Here is a 20,513-nt window from a genome sequence, read left to right as displayed (position 1 = left end):
TGGAAATTTAAACCCTGTGTACGAAAATTACCACCAAAATAAAGTATTTAACCCTTTTGAAGAGTAAAATACGTAAAGCATATTCTAATTTTTAAAAGTAAATCTTTAACGTCGAAAACGAAAATTTTAAGAATAAAGAATGTTAAAGTAGTAATTAGATACAGTTTATTGAAAAAATGGATTTAGAAAATTGTCAAAATTTAAAAAAACAGTTTTTCAAAATCTTATAACAGATTGACAAATTGTGTACCACATTGGCCTCTAGTTTTTAAGAAGATGGTAATTCTTTAAGGTTGGAAAATAATACTTTATGAACATAAAGAGTATTTAAAGTAATTTTGAGATTGAAATGAACGGTAAATTTCAGAAATTCAGAAATTCAGGAACCCAATTTAAGAAAAAATCCTTTAAATTCCAACCAAAATTAATAAATTATGTAAATTGCAGAGTCTGGTGGTGGCAGCCAACAGAGAAGCATCGAGTCCGACTGACAAGGGACACTCACGACCTGTCGTTTGAGTCCAGGGTACCCTATGTTTTTTAGAATCTACTAGGACCCCAGATGAAGGATTCATTCATATTTCCGTGTAAAACTCATATTTGGCGTGTGCCGTGGCGCCAAATTAAATTTGATGTTTTATTTAAACCGCATAACTTTTGAAATCCTGGACGGATTTTCAAAATTTTTGGCAAAAATCATGACAAGGAGTTCAACTTTCTTATCCATGAAATTTTTTCCAAAATTATCGCTTTTAACTTTTCGCAAATTTTAATTTTCTTAGAAATGGGGTTCGTCGAAAAAATGCTAAAAATATTCAAAAATTAAAATTTTTTATTTTTATTTTTTTGTCAAAAATTTCGACTTTTGAATTTTAAGCATAAAATTTTGAAAATCCGACATAAACTGCAAAAGTTATGAGGGTTTGAAATTGGTCGAAAATGCAAATTTTTAAGTTTGGCGCCACGCCACGCCAAATATGAGTTTTACACGGAAATATGAATGATCCTTCATCTGGGGTCCTAGTAGATTCTAAAAAACATGTGGGTACCCTGGACTCAAACGACAGGTCGTGAGTGTCCCTTGTCAGTCGGACTCGATGCTTCTCTGTTGGCTGCCACCACCAGACTCTGCGATATTACATAATTTATTAATTTGGTTGGAATTTAAAGGATTTTTTTCTTAAATTGGGTTCCTGAAATTTCTGAATTTCTGAATTTACCGTTCATTTTCAATCTCAAAATTACTTTAAATACTCTTTATGTTCATAAAGTATTATTTTCCAACCTTAAAGAATTACCATCTTCTTAAAAACTAGAGGCTCAAATGTGGTACACAATTTGTCAATCTGTTATAAGATTTTGAAAAACTTGTTTTTTAAATTTTGACAATTTTCTTAAATCCATTTTTTCAATAAACTGTATCTAATTACTACTTTAGACATTCTTTATTCTTAAAATTTTCGTTTTCGACGTTAAAGATTTACTTTTAAAAATTAGAATATGCTTTACGTATTTTACTCTTCAAAAGGGTTAAATACTTTATTTTGGATGTAATTTTCGTACACAGGGTTTAAATTTCCAAAAATTGACTAACAAATTTTATCTACGGGAATTTTTCAGCTGAATTTTGATTCACATTTTGCTTGAACAACAATCAGCAAAATTCGGGTAGATTAAATTTGAATTATACTTCAGATCAGAATATATTCTGAGTTTTGAAATTTAGAACTTGATTACCTCGTCAACAAAAATTACAATTAAAACTAAAGAATAGAAATCCAGCACGTCAGGGTTCCTTAAATTGCGTAATTTTGCAAATCTTACACCATTTAATCCGCGAATTGCTCACTTACTGAATTTGTAACCAATAAAAAACGGTGCAGTAGAATTAAAATATTTTTCCCTGAGTAACAAAAAAAATACATATTTCAGACATGCTCACTGCATACATCTTTCGTAACTTGCGAACTTTACAAACATTTCAGTGAAATTTTACTTTAATTTATTTACAAACAAACTGAATCTGAAATGATGTGCTTATATTTTTTGTCGTGAAACCTTTATTTTCCTGCTTTGAAGAATCACACATATTACACTGCGCAGTTTAAAATATTTGAATGAATTTGCACTTACTACTTAACGCAGGACTCGATGTTCTACCACCAAAATCGGCAAAATCAGCACATTTTTAATCATTTTTCGCCTTTGGGATTTATTATAAAATTGTGAACGAAAAATTTGAAGAGCAGTGAGTTACCAACTTTTTAAATATATACACTCCAGATTTTGACACTTTTGAAGGAGGATTTCTCAAGTTTAAGAAGCCTTTAGAAAAATTGGAACTCATCAAAAATGGTTGAAAAAACTCATCCCATTAAAAAAACTCACTGACTGCAAATTTGTTGTTCAGAATTTTAAAATAAATTCCCAGAAGAGTGAAACGATTAAAAATGTGTTGATTTTGACGATGAGACATCGAGTAATGCGTCTTGATTTAAATAGTATTTGCGCACAACGCAATTATCTCACATGCATGTAATTCTTCGAAGCCGGAAAATAAAATTAGCAAAATAAAAATAGCAAAATAAAAAATTCCAAAATGAATATTTTCAGATGAACTCGTGTAGATTTCTCTGAAATATCTGTAAAGTAAGGAAGTTATAAAAATGTTTGCAGTTATGATGTCTGAAACATGTAAATGTTTATTTTCAGTCGGGGAAAAATATTTCTGAAATATAAAAAATGAATTTAAAAGACTCAATATTTTTAAGTTATGTAAAGTGTTTAATTCATTTTTTTAATTGATAACTGGAATCATAGCTCGCAGTAAATTGTACATGGTCCATTTATGGACCAATTTTTTTGTTGTCCATGGTCCATTGTCCATTGCGAGCTATGACTGAAATATTTTTCCCCGAGTGAAAGTAAAATTTACAACTTTCACTTTTATTTTTGCAGTGGCAACAAATGGATTCGTTCCGGCGGACAAATGTTTAATCGTCCCTGTTCCCTGGATCCGTCCGAGTAATGAAAATTTAACTGATTACATCAAAAGTTAACAATTAAAATTAGTTGAAAAACATGTTAGTTTTTTTCCTTCAACCGTAATGAAAATTGAACTGATTGTATCTAAAAGTTCATAATTAAAATTAGTTTAAAAAAACAAGTTGAATTTCTCCTCTAACCATGTTTTCCGGCATCCATGAAGTACATATTTTGATAGCGATATAAAATCAATTTCCTCAGAAAACAAAAACATTTCTGAAAATTATCAAATTGTCAGAATTTGCTAACTTTGACACCAGAAAAAATTCTCGAGAATTGCAATTGTTTAAAATATGTATGCTAGATATATTGTTACCCGCGATGTGTTTTATTAAATTGAAGTATTTCGAGTTACTCTATTCTACAAGCTTGAGTTTTATGTGACAGTTACTCCGACTTGACAAGTTAGTCTAAAATACGAGTTTTTTTTAGAAAATTGAACTTTTATCGTCAAAATTCTGTATGTTTAAACTTCGTGATAACAATGTATTTTGACCGCGATGAAACGTTAATTGCTTCGCAAAACCTGCACTGTAAATAATCTGGTAATAAACGTTACCGAAAAGCACAAGTATATGACTACCAAAGTGATAATGATACGTTGTACCGTGTGGTAATGACTTGGTAATAAAGTTTTACCATCATGGTAACGAATTTTTACTACCTGGTAAAATATTATTACCGAGAAATCTTTACCTGCGTGATTTTACCGGATTATTAAATACATATGTATTTTCGACTGACTGTTGTCTTTTCGAGGTAGATTTTCGCCATTTTCTGGGTGTAACAACCCCAGAAATCCAAAACCTAAGAAGAACCGAGCTTAAAATACTCCATTTTGTTTAGGTTACATTGGTCAGCAAAGGATTTTGGCCACCTCTGTAAAGGTTGACGATCCATTACAATTTTAACTATTAAAATCCATCCGAATTTGTTTTATGGCGTTAAATTTTCTCAATTTTTAAACGACTTTTGATACACGATCACCTCGTTTCGCCGCACGTGTCTTCCTCGCCACGACTAAAAATTAAGTTAATAATTTGACCCTAATTGCTCGAGTAAATCACTAACCATTTCGATTTAATGCTGACAAAGAAGTTATCAAAATTTAGTTTTAATTGCATTTTAACTACGGAATAAACCTTCAATTTAATCTTAAAACCACCAAAATTTAATACATACCTTTCACAAAGTAGAAATCATAAAAAAAACTCAGATTTAAAAAATCCCTAACTCGCTTTTTAAAAGTAAAAAAATGCACATTTTTCGCCAAACTGAAAATCATAAAAGCGCTCAAATTTAATAAATCCTTAACTCGCTATTTAAACGTTTGGGTTATAATGGGTAAGTGTCGAACCAAAATTTATTTTTTTGCAACAAAAAGCAATATTTTTCGCAACATTAAAATTTGCAAACAATTTTGTCCAACCAAAAATACCAAAATGTAAAACAATATAATCAGTAATTAGAAAATGATTCGTGAAAAGTATGAAAAATAGGGTGAAAAACAGGTCACGTTTATGTATTTGTTTATTTATTCTTTTACAGACTCGCTCAAAATTATTACATATGTCCACACAAATTGCATGTAACCTTCTCTCACTGTTTAAAATTGTGGATAAAAATGAGCCTGAGCTGCATATTGTACAAAACTTAGACATGTGAAAGGGGTGGGTGAAAATTGTTGGTATAAATAAATCATGCCAAATTTTGAACAAATTGGTCACAGGTCATACATACATATTTATTTACTTTTATATTTTTTTTACTCGCCCAAAATTGTTAACACAAATTTCACGCAACTTTCTCCTCTCTATTTAAACGTGAGGAATAAATTGAGCGTCAACTGCATACAATTATTCAGACAGCAGAGAACGATGGAGTTTTCGAACGTGTACAACGACCCGGCCGTGCAGCGCACCGCGTGGAACGACTTTTGGTACGCGATCGCCTCCTTTTTCGCCCTGTTCGACCCCCTCCGCGCCACGACGCCCTGCTTCCACTTGGCGACGACCTCCTTGTTCTGGTCGTTCACGTCGCCCGCCACGGCCAGCGGGGTCACGGCCTCGAAAGCGCACCGGATCCCGCACAGCGGACTGTTAAATACAGTTTAATTAACTATGGAACTTTTTTTCAGGCTACACTGCTTAATACAAAATTTCATATGAATTACAAATCTGGTCGCAACATGTAAAAGCATAACGTCGAAAAAATGTTTAATATACAAATTAAAATAAGATGCAATTTAATTAGATGCGTTGTTGTCAAAATCAAAGTTTAAGAAATTAACAAAGACTCGGAAATCATACAAGTTAGTTTTACTGACCTTTTTTCAGCTACACCGGGATTTTCTAGCGGGTTATGTCAAAAAATCAAGCCAAAAATTAGGAATCACGTGACACTTATCTTTCCTTTGAATGGTCCCTTTGAAGAAAAAATATTTGCAATGAAGTTCAATTTTTTAGCAAACTTTCTCTCCCTTTCTCTCCACGAAGCGAAAACCAAGGCGCTCGTGGGTACTTTGACCACCAATATTTTTCTTGAAAGGGGCCATTCAACGGAATTATAAGTGTCATGTGTGTGGTTCCTAATTTTTGGCTCGATTTTTTGATATAACTTGTTAGAAAATTCCGTTGTAGCTTGAAAAAAGGTTCCATTGTGTAATAGTAAAATGTGAGATTTTTATTATTATCAAAATGCTTAGCCAAGACTTACAACATGAGATTGGATCTGGGTGAGTAGTGCCAAATGCGTATGAAGCTAAACATCAGAATGGACACGATGGCGAAGAGAAGGTTCGGAAACGTTGAAAGGTACATGAAAAATGCGTCATTCATTAAGGTCGCGATGCACTCGATGGAACGGTACTGATGCACGGAGGATTCAACCTTTGTGGATAAAGCTTCCCTGCAAAAAGTTTGCGAAAACTACAGTATTTGCGATATTTGTCAAATACGATAATCCAAGCGATATAACTATAAATTGACACTCGTGACCTCAATTTGAGCAAAATACAGTCGCAAAAAAAAAAATTCGCAAACAAATATGTAATACTCCTTGTTTTCCCTCTTCGGATGCAAATATCTCCGAAACTGGAGATGTTCACTCAGAAATTGGGATGACATTAATTTTAATCTCGATTGGATAAGGTTTACGAAGGAAATCATACACGTTTTAAAAAGTAAGAGTTTGACACCAAAACAAAACATTCTAGAAAATTTTAATACTTAAAAACATGATAGATTCGTGCCCAATAATTGGGCAGCCAATTCTTATCTAAGATTTTGAGTGTCAAACGAAATTATTGAAATAAATTGACTAGTAGAGAATACAGATTTTTACGACTTTTTTTTATAAACCAAATAGTACTCTGGGGATTTTGCATTGCATTTATTCTTTCAAGCATACCTGCACACTTCATTCATTTGACTGATTATGATATTGAGTGAAGATGAATTTTCTTTCAGTTCAATGAAAATGATAGAAGGATTCAATAATTCCAGATGAGTGAATGTGAATGAATGGATATCTCACTGCTTTCATTTTTTCAATATGCTTAATACATGGGGTGAAGTAGGAATGAAGGCAGATGAAGTGAAATGAAATGAGTCTGACGGAAAATGACTGAATGTGAAGGAAAATCTTCCGTCGGAAATCAGGATGAATGATTTAAACTGTATGAATGAAAAATGAATTTTTGAACAGGTATGCTTACGACATAACTCTAAGTTCCGCAATGATCCAGGACATCCCCAAATAAATTATGGTCCAGTTAAATGACCACGAGAAGAAAATAACCGTCGTCAAGTAATACTCGACCCCGATGAAGGGCGCCTTTTGAAGGAGGGAAACGCCATGATTTTTGAACCCTTCACACGGCAGGAAGAGAGAGCTGATGAAATTTGGCGTGCAAGGGCTCTCCTCCACAAGTAAAATGTGTACAAACGGATTTCCCGCCAACATCAACATCCCGACGAGAATGTAGCGTGACACGGACTTCGTCACGGCGGCAGAGTCACGTTCGGAATTCGACCTTAACGTGGAATAAGGCCGTTATAACCCATTAATCTCAGTCTACCCCAATTCAATCTCTTTGCATGCAATTTCTCAAATTGCATCAACTTCATGAATTTTGGAATTTTTCATATTTTAATGTAATGTTAATTTTTGGTACTTCAAAACTATCGATTTGAAAAAGATCATGGAGTTTATTTTTGGAGAAATTTAATGTGAAAAAATTTCAAATGAATTAGCAGGTTTTTAAAATACCTTGAATACCTTAAATACTTTTTTTAGTACTAAAAGTTAACTTTACATAAAAATATGAAAAACTGCATTTATCTGAAAATTCATGAAATTTGTGTCACTTTAGAAATTTTGCACTTCAAGAGGGGTAAAGCGAGATTTCAAATCTATGACGCAGAAAATCCTCATGTAACCTTAAGTAAAAAAAGTATGCATGCGATTTTTGAATCATATTTAAAAAAAGTAAGATTTGACCTTAACTTGCACAACAAACCAAACTGTACCTTTGCACGTATTTAAATCAACATTTTTCTTAAAAACTGCATTGTGACGTTGAAAACTAACAGAATTTTGTATAGTTTACTACACAAAAATTCAGTAAATTTACATTACATGAAATTTTGAAAAATTGCATTTATCTGAAAACTCAAATTTTCAAACTCTGAAATTTTAATCAAAATCTGCAAACTTTAGAAATTTGCACTTAAAGAGATTTAATCGGGGTAGAGTGAGATTAAAAATCCATGACACAACAAATAAAATCGCCATCCAATCGCACCTTAATTCGTCCTCCATGACCTCCTCCATTTCAGACTCCTTTTCTTCTTCAGGTTTAATTTCAATTTTTGGGATCACATTTTTTGGCACGTCGTCATAATTTGCGGACTCGATTTTGTCCTCTTCTTCAGTTTTGAAAAATGTAACGTCATCCCAACGTGGAGTGTCGACACTTTTTCGACTTGGACTTCTCGACGCTTGGATTTCGCTATTCGTCAAAATATGGTCGACTTGTGACGTATTGACGAAATCCGGCTTTCCTTTTTCCTCCAAGATGTCAAATTGAATACTTAATCGTGTCAATCTTTGCTCGTTATTATTGGGCAGCTTCAACTGAGGAGGAGCAGAATAATCTGGCAAAACTGGAAATATAACATGAAGTTGTAAATTTTTCGAAGTATGAAAATCCAGATCTACCGAAAATTATATTTACATAGATATTTTGCTTAAGAAAGCGTTCGCAAAAATATTTCAATTTTGCAACCAAAATCATCCACATTTTCAATTAAAATTTGTATAAAGAAATTATTGGAGGCTTCTTAAAAAATTCATACATTTTCGGTTTGAAATGAGTTCGAGAGAAATTATGCAAATTTCTCAAGCGTCATTATTTAGGATAAACGCAGCTTTTCATACTTTCAAGTAAAGTAAATTTTTGAAAAAATTAGAGATTTAACTTCAGGAAATTTATTGCTAAAAAATGATAAATGAGTTGGCAAGTTTTTCAAATCTATATTTTGGTAGTATCAAAAATTAACTTTACATTACCGTATGAAAAGTTGCATTTATTCTAAAAATTCGTGAACTTGATGCCATTTTAGGAATTTTTATTTAAACAAATTGAATACGGGCAAAGTAACATTAAAATCTATACCAAATCAACTCGTTACCCAATAGAACCTTAAGTACACTCTTAGAAATGGGGTTACGATTATAACCAAAAAGTAAACGTATGTGACTCTACCGCCGTGGTTAAGTTATAAATTTATTAGCTCTGGTGACAGTTTAATACTACTTCGGTGAAACTTTATAATTAGTCAGTGACAATTGTAACCACTCGATGACAAATTCATAACCACGGTGGTAGCGTCACATACGTTTACTTTTTTGTTGTAATCGTAACCCCATTTCTAAGAGTGTATTCTCACCTTTTTTCGACGTCCGTTTCACATAAGCGAGCAAGCAATTAACAAATTGAAAATTTCACCCTCCTTCCTATCAAACTGGACGAAACAGATCATGGTCAACGTATACGCAAAAATCCACACGGTGTTTAGTACGCGTAAAAGCAGGGGGAATTTCCCCCTGTGCAAGGCTTGCACGAGTCTCACCGCGGCAAAAACGTTCATCGCAATGTTTATAAATTTATGAATTTTGAAATAAAACCGGTGCCGTTTTCCGGCCCTTCTGACACATTTTTCTTTCGGATCCCAATCGAAGGGGAAGAGTTTCAAACCACTCCCCACGTCGAGGAGGCAATGCACAGCAGAAATTGCTCGATCGGTCAGCATTTTGGGCAAAAAGTTGGCAAAATTTCAGAAAATTTAAAGAATCAAATTATTGTCTAAAATTTTGCAAAATTGAAGGCGTCAAATTATTAGGAGTTTACAATCGACTTATTTTGGTTTTCCCACAAATTATAAGTCATTTCTATAAATCAATTATAAGTGGGTTCTATTTGAATGCTCCACTTTTTGTTTAAATTTTATGTTGCATGCAATTCAGGCGACCGAATTCCATTAAACGTCAAAATCATTGCAAAAACAAACATAGTAGCTTTAAAAAGACCTAAAACTTCAACAATAGGTACAACCTTTCAATTCTTGCCTAATATATCAATTACATGATATTTATGAAGTGGAATGATTGAAAATTTAATCTTCACTCTCATTTGAACTCCCCATTTTAAATATTTCACTGCACTATCGTAATTAAACTAATTTCAATTATGCACCATTTTAAATAACTTGAATACGGATTAAAACTCGATTGAAAAATAATTTATTGAGCAGCAAGTGCCCTGCAGCAAATTTGAGTGAGTGAAATTTCAACGGCAGCTGATGCTCAAAACAAGCGAAATAAGTGTCTTATTCCAGAAAAAATCAATCCAGGAGACTTATTTTCCGATCACTTATAAGTGAAATACTAGCTACTGCGCATGCTCGCGCAGTGTCACTTAAAAGTGGAAACGACTTATAAGTGGTCGGTACACTTAAAAGTCAACATTTTGTAAACACCTAATATTTTAATATTGTAAATTTTTCTAAATATTTGAGTAATTAAGAAATTAAGAAAATAGTGTTTTTATAAGGTTCCCAATCAGTTTAGAAGGTTAGATAACCGGATATTATCTTTGAGATAGTAGGAAAATTTATAATTTCTGGAAACTACGAAATTCCCTGTATTAATAGCGTTTCATTCAATTTTATGGCTTTTTATTTATTTTGTGCATTTATGTAATGCACTTTTATGCACTATACACTAACGAAACACTGGCATGTTCATACAATAATGTCCGCTACTGCAGGCTACTTCTTTATGAACGTATGTATGTGGAGCGAATATGCAGATGTAACTGTCCGTACTCCTTCCAAATAATGGATTCACGGTCATTTCGAAGTTTTTAATCCGAGAATGAATACTTGTCTCATCATCGGACCGTGTTAATTTGTAAAGAGGGACCGATGACTTTTTAATCCTTTGATGAAACCGTGGACTAACAACGACGGAAAATTAGCCGTCATCACATCCATCACCTAATCTCTTCCTCCCTCCATTTGCATACGCGTCCATTGCGGACGGGGAGAAAATTAAGACTCGCTTTGAAAAGAATGGGAGGAAGACATTCACACGGAAACAGGAGCAGCGTCCAATTTTCCGACTCTTTTCTTCTCCGGACAAGATTATGGAACTTGTGGCAATGTCCCGAAATAATAAATTATGGGATCAAGCAGACAATAAAACATAATAGAAAGTTAGAAATGCATGAATGTGAATGGATTATATTTACCGGCGGAGAGATGACCATACGACCCGCTGGCGGCCGAAGACCCTCTGGACCCATTGACTAAGGACACCAAGCAAGGCGAAAACCGGATCATGGAGTTGATGTCGAAGGAATCCGAGTACGGCGAGCATGAGAGCGCTGAAATGCATAAGTTTCGTCAAATATTCTAAATAATATTCTAATTGTTTCGTTTAAAATATTCTAATTCGAAAATTGAGGTGTCCCAGCGTATGCTAATAAAATTTGATCAGATCAGTGTCAATCGATCACTGTCAATCGGAAATTTAATTAATATGAAATTAGGCAACGACATAATCTTCCAACGGACATGTTTGGCGGAAACGCGATGTTTCGGCAAGTGTAAAATTTGTCACCTTTACGACAGGTTTTCTCCTCTTCGGATACAAATATCTCCCCAAAACGTGCACATTGAGAAATCGTGTGGTTTGCAAATTTCATACTAATTAAATTTGACACTAGTTTGGTCAAAATCTGCAAAGCAGATGTTTGGAGACCTCCATTTCAAGTTTGTCGATGGGTCTTTTTTCGGAGATTTTTAGTGGGAAGTCACTTACCACGCTTCCTGTTGGCACGGGCGTTGAGACTGGCGCGGGGGCTGGAGAATCGGGCGTCTGTAAAAAATAAAGGAGGAAATAAATACTGCAACTTTGATAATTTATTATTTAAGCCCGTTAACAAAAGGTAATCGGTCCATCTCCCTCAATTTGTCGTTTGCCTCGTCACCAAATTTTATTTTATTGCTGGATTATGCTAATTTAAGACAAACAAGGCATTGTCATATATTTATGTAGATTATACATAAAACGTCCTTCGGATGAAATTTGCGAATAGTTATTACCAGAACTTGGCACGGGTTTGGGTTCGAACCCGGTTTCCTGGTTCGGCTTCACTCCAATCCGAGTTCGAACCCGGGAGTTCAATTTCTGTGGTTTCGGCGCGGGTTCGACTTTTCGAGTCGTGCACTGATTATTACAGATTTCCTCAAACCATAAATTGGAATACATGCATACATTCAAAAATGGCCGTTTTTAGTATATTTTCGATGATTATAATTTTTCAATCTGTCAATTTAAATAAAAGTGACCACAGTTTTTATTATGATCCAGTACAAAGTTCCAATTTTACCGAGGTGCCACGAGTTTAAGGGATCGATTACCACCTAAAAAATTGACAGATTTAAAATTCAGCTATCCGATTAATTTTTACATTTCAAATTCATTTCCTTCAAACGCAACATGAAATACTCACATCAAACTCATATGTTTATTAATACTCAAATTGAGCCAAAAATGCATATGTATGTATTACACTTTTAATAAATAACACACATCCTGACTTGTACAAATATCGTTAAGAACATAAAATTAATAGCTATTGAATTTTTGATGATAGGATTGCACTCATTCACACAATTTGCTCTGCTTGTTTTGTAAATTTTTACCGAGCTTTGCATAACAGGTAACAAACATTGTTACACTTTAACAAGTGGAATAATTTTTTCGCCGTCTTTTGCCCCATCGAGTCACCATGCTTCTAACAATGGAGGCGCAACCCATGTTCAGCCCAGATAATTTTTTGACCTTATTAGTTTGAAAGAGCAAGTCTATACAAACAAAATTTGGTTCGGCACTTGGGCAGATGCGCAAATTTCAGCACGTTATGGGCGCCGCAAGTTCGCAAAAACGCACGAAGTTGAGCTCGCGCTGGGCATTGCCCGAAAAATCGTGCGTTTTTGCGAACTTCCGGCGCCCATAACGTGCTGAATTTTGCGCATCTGCGCAAGTGCCGGACCAAATGTTGTTTCTAAAGACTTGCTCTTTCAAACTAACATGGTCAAAAAATAATCTGGGCTGAACATGGTTTGCGTCTCCATTGTAAGTTAGTCACCTTAATTGTAAAATGGTAACATTAATTTCCATGTAGTTCAAACTCATGTACTACTGTCCAATTTCCTGACCAGTAGGTTGCATTTTTTGAAAAGGCTATCATCTTTCGTTGGTGCGAGTACGAAGGGACTACGCGGTAATTTAGTGAAATTTAGAGTGTTTTGAACCGATTTTTTACCATTATCAAAAATTTCAAATATATTTTGGAATTTGTGATTTTTTTCAAGACAATTAATTTAGAAGTAGCTTCACAGTAACTTCACAAACTTGGGCTGGACAGAAAAAATTTCGGATTTCCAAACTAAATATTAAATTAAATAGTTTCTTGCCCACCCTTTCCGTAATTAAAAAAAATCGGGTTTCGAAATTTCATACAATTAATCCCTAATTAATGGTAACCTCCCCACAACACCGGTACCTCGTACATTCCGCGTACAGGCGAAGATGCCCGTGCAGCAAGGCCTCCCAAACCTGCAAATATTTTTCTACCCCTTCATTTTCCCCCGTTTGATGGAGGAGCACCCTCTTAAGTTGCCCGTAGTCGGCCACCTCTTCCGAAATGAGATGGCACACCTGGTTCACGGCAGTTTCGAGTTTTTTATTTTTTTCGATAACCTTAAAAACCACGAGGTTATCGTGCGCCTCCGGCTTGAAGTCTTTCTTCAGACCGAGCACGTCATTCGTGAAGGCCCCTATGCTTGTTAAAGAGTCGACCACGCGGTTGAAAATCATCCCATCCTCAACCCCGTTGCCGCCAAGGTCGACATTATTTAGTACCGCTAACAGTTCCGCAATCCCGCAAAAATAAGAGTTTGGCTTTCTAAAAGCTTTAAAAGTCGTTTCCGAATATCTGCCGTCAATATGGCAAATATTCATCCACTGCAGGGCTTGCATATAGGTGGCCATGCAGACGTTAAAACGTCTCATTTTACGCGAGTATTCCATAATGGCTCGACCAGCCAGTTGATGCCAGGCGTAGAGAGAGTTGCCAAAATTCCAGAATAAGGTTTGCACATCGTCCTTACTCGGTGGGGGTGGGGTGGTCTGGGCGGGACATTGTGGGGGAGGAGCGGCTCGTTGAGGGTCGAAACACCCCTGCGTGATTTTCCCGATACGATCCGTTTCCTCCTTAAAGACTGAGGGGTCGATGTTTTTGCGGGTAAGGTCTTCCATCGCATCGTCAAAGAGCCAGAGCCACATGGCAAACTTGATGGCGATGTCCATCTCCGGAGAGGTCACGCTACACAAGGGGTTACCATAACAGATGTAGTATATTGAGGCGAGGGCTGTCTCCTTGTAATAATGTGGATTTTGTTGGACATCGGGAAAGTAGTCGCGACACCAGAGGAGGAGAGCGTCCACCAGCCGAGATAAAGTTGCAGGGCAGATTGGATCTTGTTCGAGGGGGCAGTCAATCCTGGTGAAGTAGGAGCTGACCGATTTGGGCCCAAACGCCTTGTGGTTCACGCACCTGAAGAGGAATTCGACCTTTGCGCCAGACATCTGAATCATACATGTTAAAAAATATTTATTCATTCAAAGTTCGCTCATTCAAAGCCTTGAAAAAAATATTTATTCCTTATTCAACATTCATAATTTGTAAAAAAAATATTCATTAATTATTCAACATTTATTCATTATTCATTCATTCCTTCATTATTCATGTTATTCAAAATTCACAGTATTAGATGAATTTCTTAACTTTCCCTATGTATTAAGCATTGATTTAAAAATGAATGATGAAAAAATATTCATTCATTATTCATTCACACGAATTGAATAGATATTCACTCAATATTCATTTATTCAACAATCAGAATAAAATATTCATTAAATATTCATTCATCATAAAATGAATGAATGTGAACATGTATGATCTGAATACATATACAAGATGTGGGAGAGGTTTTAAGTTAATCATAATTTTTTGAGCGACCCTGATCATTTAGATTTTTAATGGTTAAAAATGTTAATGAATGTAAATGGGACGAATATTATTTAAATTCTTTAATAATTGAGGTATCCAAATGTTCGTGGATACGGATGTATGTATGTATGGAAATATGTACATTAGCGTAAATCCAGTTTTGATTTTTTTTATCACCTAAAAACTTTCCCTGTAATTTTGTAAGTCCACGTGTCTAAGAAAAGGCAGTGATTTTATGCACTTAATGGTTTTTGTTTTATATTTTCATCATGTGTGGAAATGCACATGTATACATTTCCACACGATTCACGAAAAGATTGATGATTCACGATTCAATATTTTGCTAGATTTTGTAGACTATGAAAAATGTAGGTTGTATTTTGCAGTGCAGGGTACAATGCCATCATATTGACGTGAAGACCCCGATTCACATAAAAATGCTTTCACTTTGGTCAAACTTGGTTGAATTTACGAAGATCAGAGCTACGTTCCCTAGCATATTTACCCTAATTCATGAGTGCATTAATTTCTGAATTCTGCGTATATTATTTATTAGATTTAAACTCAGATAAATTAAGAGAACTCACCGTAAATCCTGGAAATTAATTCTTGAAAACTCCGCAGAAATCTCTGTACGATTCCTGTCAACTTAATTAGAAGGTTTATGAAGTGAACATTTGTATGATAAAAATTCATTAACCTCTTTCGGACTTCCAATTTTTAAATAAAATTTCCCTTTAGTACGATTTAAAAAAAAATAATTATACCTGATAGCAATTAAAATTTCCTACCACTTTGCAAAACTCGAGTTTTTGACGAAAAACACGAAAAGCACACTTTTAACATTGGTCGGTATAGGGAAAATTCCAAAATTTTGGGTGAAAAATATCGAAAAAAATCCACTTTCATCATCGAGTTTTCCAGAAAATACCGAAGAAATATTCTTTTTTTAAAGAAATTTTGGTGTCAAGGAAATTTCTGCAGTACACACATTTGTGTATTTCGTCATGAACGGAAAAATATAATACTACACAAATGTGTGTACTTCGCCGTGAACGGAAAATAAAATAACTACACAAATGTATGTACTTCGTCGTTAAGAGGTTAAAGCATTAAAAATTTCTATGGTTTTGCACTTACGGAAATAATTCCAGATATTTTTCTTGCTTTCCAACTGAATATTTCCAGCACCTGCAAAGTCTAGACTTGAGAACGCACTGAACCAAATCCGAGTCCTGGATGGCTACATAAATTTATTTTGGTCCGGTGTCATTGTACCATCTATTTGTTTGACAGTGCTTCGTCAGAGAATGCCTGAATTTAATTTAATTTTAAATTTAAGATAATCAATCAAAGGGATTAAATCAAAGGGATTAAATCTATTTGGAAATAAATTTGAACTAATAATTTTTGTTTTGTAAATAATTTCTGTTACTCAATAAGATTCTTGTACATTGTATAATTAGTTACGTGCATGTGTATTCTCCACCACGAAAAGCTGACCCGTATTTAAATATGTCAGAATAAATTCGTATAATTATATACATAATATGTAAGCAGAACCGTGAATGTGCCCGTGGTTTTATTGAAATGATACCAGAGACCTACTCCAAGTAACTTTGTGGGGCCTTTTAAGATAGCATTAATACCATCTTGGTAGTTAATGGCAACACATTTGGGTGGAAATGACCCCCACCGGTCAACCACTTGGCCGATCATGCCCATCTCCGAACTCATCCTTACTTTTGACCCGAAGATTAATAAGTGTGCAAAATTTCAAGTCGATTGCTTGTGTTTAACGAGAGTTATCCTGCGCACAGACGGATGCACAGACGGACGGACGGACGGACAGACATCTTGGTAAATCTATAAGGCCATCTTAAAAGGCCTAAAATGTTAGAAAACAACTTTCGAACAGATTTCATGAAACCCTGGTTGCGTCTAATAATGGCGTCAAAGCCTTGTCGATTAGTCCAGATTTATGATTCGGAAATCTTACTTGGCTCCATATTACTAAAAATTCCAACCATACTTGTATCGCTTCCGCTTTAACCATGTAAACTGTGATGTGAGTAGGCTGCTTCAACTATCAAGGAAAAGGCAAGGGAATGCGGTGTGAGTGGTTTTAATATTTTTTGCTCATTCCACTTTTACCAGTTTTTCGGAATCCTCCATTTCCTTAATTTGCGTATTTATTTATACAGGCTTGGATGGGACAGACATGTGTGCGTTCTTGTAAAATGCGACAGAAAAAAAAATTTTGACAATTTCGATGCCGGAAGAAAATGCACCAGACATGTAACAAAAATGTTCCAATTTATTCTGGAACATTTGTACATAAATGGTTAGTACGAATTAATGAGACAAAATTTTACATGTAAAATTACAAATATTTCACAAAACTCGACAATCTGTGCATATGTATGTATGAACATCATTAATTACCTGTCATTGAAAAATACTATACAGCTAAAAATTCCACACATCCTTCGGCGATCAGTTTATGTAATTTTGTGTCTGAGATTTTTTATTTGATTTTTTCCCGAGTTCCAGGCTGATTGTCTTCAATCTTATTTTGAATTTGAATTTAGTTACTTCATGTTACGTAGCAGAGGGATGTCTGTAAATTGTGTGACCGAAAAATCCCGATTTTTATACATATATAGCCTCTTCTCTTTGGTGAAAATGGTCCTGCATAGAATTGGCCGGTTTTTATGCATGGAATTTGTGCGTATAATTATGCCAAATTATGCACAACTTGCTAAGATTGGATACATAATTTGTATATAAAATTTTCCACATAAAAAAGTTAACATTTGTAAACATAACAATATGTAATAAATTATGCATAGTTTTTTATACCTAATGCAATATGCATAAATTCTTTAGAATTATGCAGAATTATGGATGTGTTATATACATAAAGTGACTATGCATAAAGACCAGCCAATTCTATGCATGATCATTTTCACCCAAGCTTCTTACGTATATGTAACGTTGATTTCACGATAACTGAATAAATCATCAATAAATTAACATGTGCAAGATTCAAAAGCTTCCCTTGTTCCATCAACTTGTTACTAGAAGTTCATATAACTAATTTGTAAATTTTACCAGACTTAGCGTTCTCAAACAATTAAAACTTTTCCACGAGTTCAAGTTTTCAAGATTTTTGACAAGTTTCTGACAAGCATTAAAAAATTCACGAATTCATCATTTGCATGGTTGTTTTTTTTCATTTTTTTATAACATTAGAAATATTTTAGGTTTTAGTTAAGCAGAGGAAATGGACTTGAGGTTTTATTTGATTACATACTGCATTGCGTCCAAAGGACGTTGAACGCCCAACCATGTTGAGCGTTGGGTTTGCTATGATAGCAAAATGCTCGTTGGTTAGATTATCCCAATTTTTTGATTTGCTGCACATCTCGATTTTCTCAACACAATTTAAATTAAAGGCAAGGTCAAAATTAACCTCTGTGACCTTCTAGGGTTAAAAAGTTTGAGGGGTCAAGTTACTTGATTTGCCCATGAATGCGGTATAGTGGGAAATGTGATATCAATAGGATTAAGCATATACGAGGGGTGCTCAATAAATAGTGCGAATCTTTATGTATCTACAGGGTTTGATAAACAAATTTGGACAATAATGTTTCAAATGCCTTCACCTCCATGCGAACGATTTTAAGACAATTTGCGTACACGATTTTCGTCGCACAGTGTAGTATAAAAATTCAGTTTCAATAAGAACGATCAAAGTAGCATTTGAATATGGTAGTGAGGACTAAGGTACCCCATACTCAGGAAAAAACAATATAGAAATTTTTACATTACGCCAAGAATGTGAACAGGGGTAAAAGTCAATTTTTTTTAATCCGCTTACATTTCTTTCCGAATATGTGAGGTCAACACTAGTACCGCGGGCATATTCATAAATAATGTTCCAAATATGTTGATCTTTGCTAGCAACAAAAACCCGCAGGAAAAAATAATTTTACATATACTTTATCTGTCACAAGTCAAGAAAACGACGTTTATGTGTCTTTTGTGTCTCCCATTGCCGTACGGCCAACCCAGTCAAATTTTGTTTTCCAAAATATTTTTTCTTCAAGAAGCTTCAACTACTTGTCTAGCAATGTACAATTCAAATTCTTGAACATTCTTGCAAGAAAACTATGTAGAAACTGACAATCACAATGGAAAATTAAAAGTTTCGCATGGTGTAAGCATTTGATGGATTGAGGTTATTTTAAAAACTTTCGTGCAGGATGAGTTTTATAGTTTGGTCCAAAATTTCTTTTGTACTGAACGCATAAAAATATTGTGTTTCTCGCACATAATGAAAAGTTGTCAGGGACGATATATCCAACCAGGTAATCATGAAAATCTTGCTTGTGTTGCTTCTATATGTATGTATTTAGGTACCGTGTTCGGTGCCCAGCATCGCTCAATATTGAGCATACTTTCATGAAATAAATATCAAGTGACGATATTGAGATATTATGTAGATCGCGAAGGATTTATCAGGTGAATTTAAGAATGTTCATGATTAAAAGTTAATGACCGCGTGTCAACTCTTACAACGCATGGATATGTGCTCGTTTGTAAATATTTAGTAACTATGTAAGCTCACTAAAATATCTAATATTGGCCGACCTAACCCAGGAATTACTAACTTGCCTCTATTTACGATCATCTATTAAACTAGAAAATATAGCAAACCATGTTAATTTCATAAAACAAGTTTCGTCTCCCCTTCTACATATTTACATTTCAGTGTCTATTGTTTCCACAAAACATTGCCGGAACGTGTCGGTGGCTGCCAACATTATTAATATTTTACGGATCCTAGGAGAACATTTTAATAAAATTGGATACACAAATGACCCGTATGCATAAGCGTATCAGTCTTTGCTTCATGGTGACGAACGACCCACATGCATAAGACGACTACGCATCCCCGTGTCTTTTTCTTATTCAAGAAAAATGAACTTTACAAAACTGTTCAAGCACTTTAAGTCCTGCATTATCTACTTTGAGAAGGCACGAATATTAAAGCTTCCGTACAAATGGGATAGAAAATCTGACAATGTTCGAAGCCAGAGGTTCGAAGCCACCTAATAGCTTACGGGATTTGGTGTTGTAAAAAGCTATAGTAACTTTTCGTATAATACTCAAGACCAAAAAAAGAATTATAATTTCCAATTGTTTTATTTACGTATGTCCGGGTAAACCCACTCATGTTAGCAATATTGTGATAAAATTTCGAATACTTTAACTACACAAAGTAGTGAGACGTTCGGTGGGCAGAAGTCCTACTTACATAATACATACAAATGCACAAACCATACTATAGTTATCGGTATGTTCCTCAATGAAGAAAATTGGCATCTATATTATAAGCTGGAAATGTTTGTCTGAAACAGAAGTGAAAGTAATTTTCCGAAACGGAAGTGAAAGTGGAGAAAGATAAGTTTCGAATGGCCCGAAACAGACATTTCCAGCTAATTACATATGTAAATACCATAAAAATTAATTATGTGGAATTATGAACAATCCCACGCAATTTTCATGATAACCAAATAAACTCTCGCCCGGCGGGAGACGGGCTTAAACGCTAGTATTTTATAATCTTTCACAGATCAAGCCTTCCCGAAGCGCAAGATCGATCTGCTGATGAACTTCATGCTTTGGCCATTGATTCCTGCCACCTATTGCGCCTTAAGTTTGGCCATTCCCATCATAATCACCCTGAAACCGTGCATCCCACCGTTTCAGGATTTGATTTCTGTAAAAATGCGGCCAATCCATCAATTCCATGTTA

The 20,513-nt window shown here is 34.7% G+C and overlaps 2 protein-coding genes across 5 annotated transcripts; both read right to left on the bottom strand.

Annotated features, from left to right (window-relative positions):
• Positions 1–4,768: 4,768 nt before the first annotated feature.
• LOC110859126 lies at positions 4,769–12,506 on the bottom strand. Of its 3 annotated transcripts, XM_035859223.1 has the most exons (8): positions 12,002–12,504; positions 11,715–11,937; positions 11,431–11,487; positions 10,859–10,993; positions 7,850–8,210; positions 6,761–7,078; positions 5,761–5,952; positions 4,769–5,141 (listed from the first exon to the last, which is right to left on the bottom strand). In XM_035859223.1, exons 2-8 carry the CDS (start codon positions 11,878–11,880, stop codon positions 4,859–4,861), a joined length of 1,512 nt encoding a protein of 503 aa, XP_035715116.1. In that variant the 5' UTR covers positions 11,881–11,937; positions 12,002–12,504; the 3' UTR covers positions 4,769–4,858. The 3 variants fall into 3 exon arrangements, with proteins under 3 accessions (XP_035715116.1, XP_035715117.1, XP_021963691.1); XM_035859224.1 differs by lacking the exon at positions 12,002–12,504 and having other exon boundaries at positions 11,431–11,626; positions 11,715–11,856; XM_022107999.2 differs by lacking the exon at positions 6,761–7,078 and having other exon boundaries at positions 11,715–12,506.
• Positions 12,507–12,856: 350 nt separating this feature from the next.
• On the bottom strand, positions 12,857–15,927 carry LOC110859113. Of its 2 annotated transcripts, none has more exons than XM_035859258.1 (3): positions 15,830–15,927; positions 15,277–15,337; positions 12,857–14,265 (listed from the first exon to the last, which is right to left on the bottom strand). In XM_035859258.1, exon 3 carries the CDS (start codon positions 14,263–14,265, stop codon positions 13,147–13,149), a length of 1,119 nt encoding a protein of 372 aa, XP_035715151.1. In that variant the 5' UTR covers positions 15,277–15,337; positions 15,830–15,927; the 3' UTR covers positions 12,857–13,146. The 2 variants fall into 2 exon arrangements, with proteins under 2 accessions (XP_035715151.1, XP_035715152.1); XM_035859259.1 differs by having other exon boundaries at positions 15,277–15,330; positions 15,830–15,925.
• Positions 15,928–20,513: the final 4,586 nt, after the last annotated feature.

The sequence above is a fragment of the Folsomia candida genome, unplaced genomic scaffold, assembly GCF_002217175.1.
Source record: "Folsomia candida strain VU population unplaced genomic scaffold, ASM221717v1 Fcan01_Sc024, whole genome shotgun sequence".
Lineage (NCBI taxonomy): Eukaryota > Metazoa > Arthropoda > Collembola > Entomobryomorpha > Isotomidae > Folsomia > Folsomia candida.
Note: the sequence above shows the minus strand (reverse complement) of the source record. Positions and strands in the feature narration are given on the sequence as shown.

Excerpts from the sequence above, each read along its gene's own strand:
- LOC110859126 (XM_035859223.1), bottom strand. The coding sequence starts at position 11,880 with ATGTATTCCAATTTATGGTTTGAGGAAATCTGTAATAATCAGTGCACG. Across the intron at positions 5,953-6,760 it reads GCGGAACTTAGAGTTATGTC|GGAAGCTTTATCCACAAAGG; the intron begins GTAAGCATACCT and ends AACTTTTTGCAG. Across the intron at positions 5,142-5,760 it reads CCCAGATCCAATCTCATGTT|TCCGCTGTGCGGGATCCGGT; the intron begins GTAAGTCTTGGC and ends TGTATTTAACAG.
- LOC110859113 (XM_035859258.1), bottom strand. The coding sequence starts at position 14,265 with ATGTCTGGCGCAAAGGTCGAATTCCTCTTCAGGTGCGTGAACCACAAG.